This window comes from Prionailurus viverrinus, chromosome D1 (assembly GCF_022837055.1).
Source record: "Prionailurus viverrinus isolate Anna chromosome D1, UM_Priviv_1.0, whole genome shotgun sequence".
Lineage (NCBI taxonomy): Eukaryota > Metazoa > Chordata > Mammalia > Carnivora > Felidae > Prionailurus > Prionailurus viverrinus.
This window is the reverse complement of record NC_062570.1, coordinates 64,280,018-64,283,489: the sequence shown is the minus strand read 5'-3', so window position 1 is coordinate 64,283,489 and position 3,472 is coordinate 64,280,018. Positions and strand designations below refer to the sequence as shown.

At 52.8% G+C, this 3,472-nt stretch overlaps 1 protein-coding gene across 1 annotated transcript; it reads right to left on the bottom strand.

Annotated features, from left to right (window-relative positions):
• Positions 1–1,166: 1,166 nt before the first annotated feature.
• RBMXL2 (RBMX like 2) lies at positions 1,167–2,748 on the bottom strand. The gene has a single exon (XM_047878559.1). The coding sequence runs from the start codon at positions 2,651–2,653 to the stop codon at positions 1,469–1,471; it is 1,185 nt and encodes a 394-aa protein (XP_047734515.1). The 5' UTR covers positions 2,654–2,748; the 3' UTR covers positions 1,167–1,468.
• Positions 2,749–3,472: the final 724 nt, after the last annotated feature.

The window sequence follows — 3,472 nt, the reverse complement described above, 5'->3', positions numbered from 1 at the left end:
CTTGCATTTGATCTTCGGGGCCAGTAATGCAGCCTTTCCTATAATTCACCTACTTTATTATTTTGTCAAAAAGTCATGTTTTTGGAGTTGTGTATGTGAGTGTGTTACATTCAGATCTCTTTAAGTACTTTTTTGCTGTGCAGGTGCTCATCTGTTTCCTCCAGCAATTACTACGCAGAACATGAGTCCTACTATTTTAACCTGATCCTTCTTTCTCTGGCGACTAGAGCTCCTTGACTGTGCAATTACCTCTCTCTCAGATAAACAGGGAAATTCCACAGGTGCTGACTGAAAAAAGGTGTTTCTTGCCCTGAGGTTGGGGTAGAAAGTGCAGACTGTTACATCCCTCCTGAGGCACCCTGGGGGAAGCCTCTCTGATCTTTATCTGTTCAAGCCCTTCTCCCCAGCTTAACAGTACAGAACACTCAACCCATCCCCAGGTCCCTCACACCAGGATGAGTTCCTCAGACGTTGAAATGCCAAGCTCTCTCAAGAATTCTCTGAGCTTCTGAGCTCTGATGCTGCTTCACATTTGGTTCCTCCACCCCCAAGGGCAGAAGACTAATTCTCTCCATAGGAGCCAGCTAGCTGGCTCTAGAGCCAAGGGCAAGTAGTGTGGAGTTAGGTACAGAAGCCATTATGATCCCCAAATTCACCATTGGTGTGTTTTCTACTTGTTTCTTAATAATTTGTTGGTGGTGAAAATAAATGCGATTAATTGATGTTTGTCTGGGATTTCTGCAGCTCTGTGGTTGGTTGGCCAACTCTGTAATTTAGTATTCCATCCTTGTTCAACATATATGAATAGTATTTTGGGGAGCAAGGGAACAGGAGATTCTGCAGATTCTCAAAGTAAAGGCAAAAAGACAACATATGCCCAGCATTATCCACTTGCTTTTTTTTGACTTAAGAGTGAACAGAGCTTTTTTTAAATAGGCATCTAAATGATTTTTGTTGTTGTTGCTGGTCATTTTTTTAAAATACTGGGAACACTGAGTCTCAGTCTGAAAAATACCCTGAAATCTTAAGAGTAGCATATACCAGTGCCCTTCCATTCCCCGCCCCCCCCCCCAATCTTGTTGCTTTGAATTAACAGACTGATCCATTTTTCCATTTTTGGTGGGCAGAGACTGTCTCATTTATCAGGAAAACTTAGAAGAGAGGAAGCCTTTAGAAGAATTTTTACTTGGAAATATAAGACTAGTACGCAGGTTCAAGTCATACTTTTAACATGAGCTTGTTGAAAGAAACGTTAACAATTCCAAAACGCAATTAAACGAGTTTTAACTTTTTCCTCCCAAAAAGCACAAAAAATATGGAGAGGAAGTGAACAGGAAATTTTAAAAATTTTTAAAAGGTAAAAACAACTCTTCCTTGTACTAATCCTTGGGTAGTTAGCATACAACTGACTCTTCTTTTCGTTAGTTTCTTTGAAAACGTAATTTTCAACTCCCAAGTCTGTTGGTACTTAGTATCTGCTCCGGGCTCCCCCTCTCTCCGAGCGGCTTCCCAGGCGGCCTCCGCCCCTGGGGACCCTGCGGCCAGAGCGGCTGTAAGAATCGCGCGGGGGAGGGCACCCCCTTTCCAAGGACGGGGAGAGCCCGCGGTCGGCTCTGCCTACCCGGTCGCGGCCCCTCGAGTAGCGGTCGCTACGGCCGCCGCCGTAACTGTCGCGGCCGCCGCCATAGGCGTCGGGCGAGCAGCCCCGGTACTCGTCGTAGCGGCCTCCCCCGCCGTACGACAGCGGAGGCCCCCGCATCGCGGCGGCGCTGAGCGGGTCCCCATAGCTCTCGAATAGGTCTCGGTAGAAGCCTCCGCTCGGATGGTCCGAGAAGTCGCGGTCGCGCCCCCCGTAGCCGTCTCGGTCGCCATACCCTCTCGACGGACAGTTATCCCGGGCATTGGAGTGGCCGTAATCGCGGTAGGTGTACTCTCGAGGCGAGGGAGCAAACTCGCGGGGGTCGCGGGCGCTAGGGTAGTCTCGGCTCGAGTAGTTGTCTCTGGGCGAGCAGCCCTCCTCCCGGGGACTCAGGTAGGGGTCCCGGCGCGGGGGTGGCGGCTCCCGGCGCGGTGGGCCTGCATAGCCGTCTCGCCCCCGTGCGGCCGCGGCCCGCCCGCGCATTCCACCGCCGCTGCTGCGAGCCAGGCCCGACGGCGCGGCCCTCTTGGGGGGCGGCCCGGCCCTGCGTGGCGGCGGCCCACGCTTCATGGGCAGCGGGGCCCTGGGGGACCGCGGGTCGAAATCCCCCGCGTAGCTGCTGTCGTCCGCCGGCCCGCCCCGGGATGGGGGTCGCCGCGGGCCAACGCCGCCCCCGCGGGTCCCGCGCAGGCCCCTCGAGCGACCACGGCTGCGGGACGGCGGCGGCGCGCCCCGCCGGCCGCTCTCAAACGCCGGCTTGGTGGCCTGGGCCACCTTGATGGCTTTACCGTCCAGGGTCTTGCCGTTCATATCTCTGGAGGCAGCCTTGGCGTCTGCCGGGCTTTCGAAGGTGACGAACGCGAAGCCCCTGGACTTGCTGGTTTCTCGATCTTTCATCAAGAGCACCTCACTGATGCGGCCATACTTGCCAAACGCGGCCTCGAGGCCTTTCTCGTCGGTTTCGGGGTTGAGCCCGCCAATGAAGAGCTTCCCGGGGCGATCCGCCTCAACCATGTCGGCCAGTGGTGGGCTCGGTGGAGGGGTAAGGCAAGGGTCAACGCCCGTTGTGGCCCGGGAACCGCTAGCTGATGGCGGCTCCTACCGGTCGGGTGGAGCGTCGTCGCGTAAACGCGGTCGGCGTCCCGGCTGCGCCCGTAGAACGCTGGGGTGTATGCCTTTGGGTCTGGGTGCGCAGCCAGGCAGGGCTCCTTCTAGTCGTGATTGGCTGGTGGCCCGGGGTCGCCGTCGGGAAGGGCAGGGAAGCTTTGTGACTTTACTTCCAGCCTTTAAACTTTGGCTTCATAACCTGCCCCTGGCTTACAGCTTTGAATTCACCCCTGAAAGCTCAGCTGCAAAATGAAAAGCCGTTAAATGTGTGTGTGTGTGTGTGTGTGTGTGTGTGTGTGTGTGTGTATACATGCATGTGTGTGTGTGTATTCATTCCTTATGGGTCTTAATGACAGGAATTACAGTGCATTCTAATCCAATTTACCCAAACCATTTTCAAACGAAAAAAAAAATCCAACTGAAAAATGAAATAAACGTCGAAAAATGCAGTTGGTACCTGAAAGGTATTAAGAACAAGAATTTTTTCACTCGTCAATGGGGATGAGAAGACTTGATAGTGGGGGATTGGTTGTGGGAATAGGAAAAAGAGAGAGTCATTCTTTGGATGCATAATTTTTCCCTTCTGCACCATTTTCTTCAATTTGTCAGCCTTCAGAGGGCTCAGAGTTTTATGTAGTACTGCCCTTTAATAAAAAGGTATTTCACAGAAAGCCACCTTTAGGAAAAATAAAGAGAAAACATGAGAGCTCTTAGACATTCATCAGA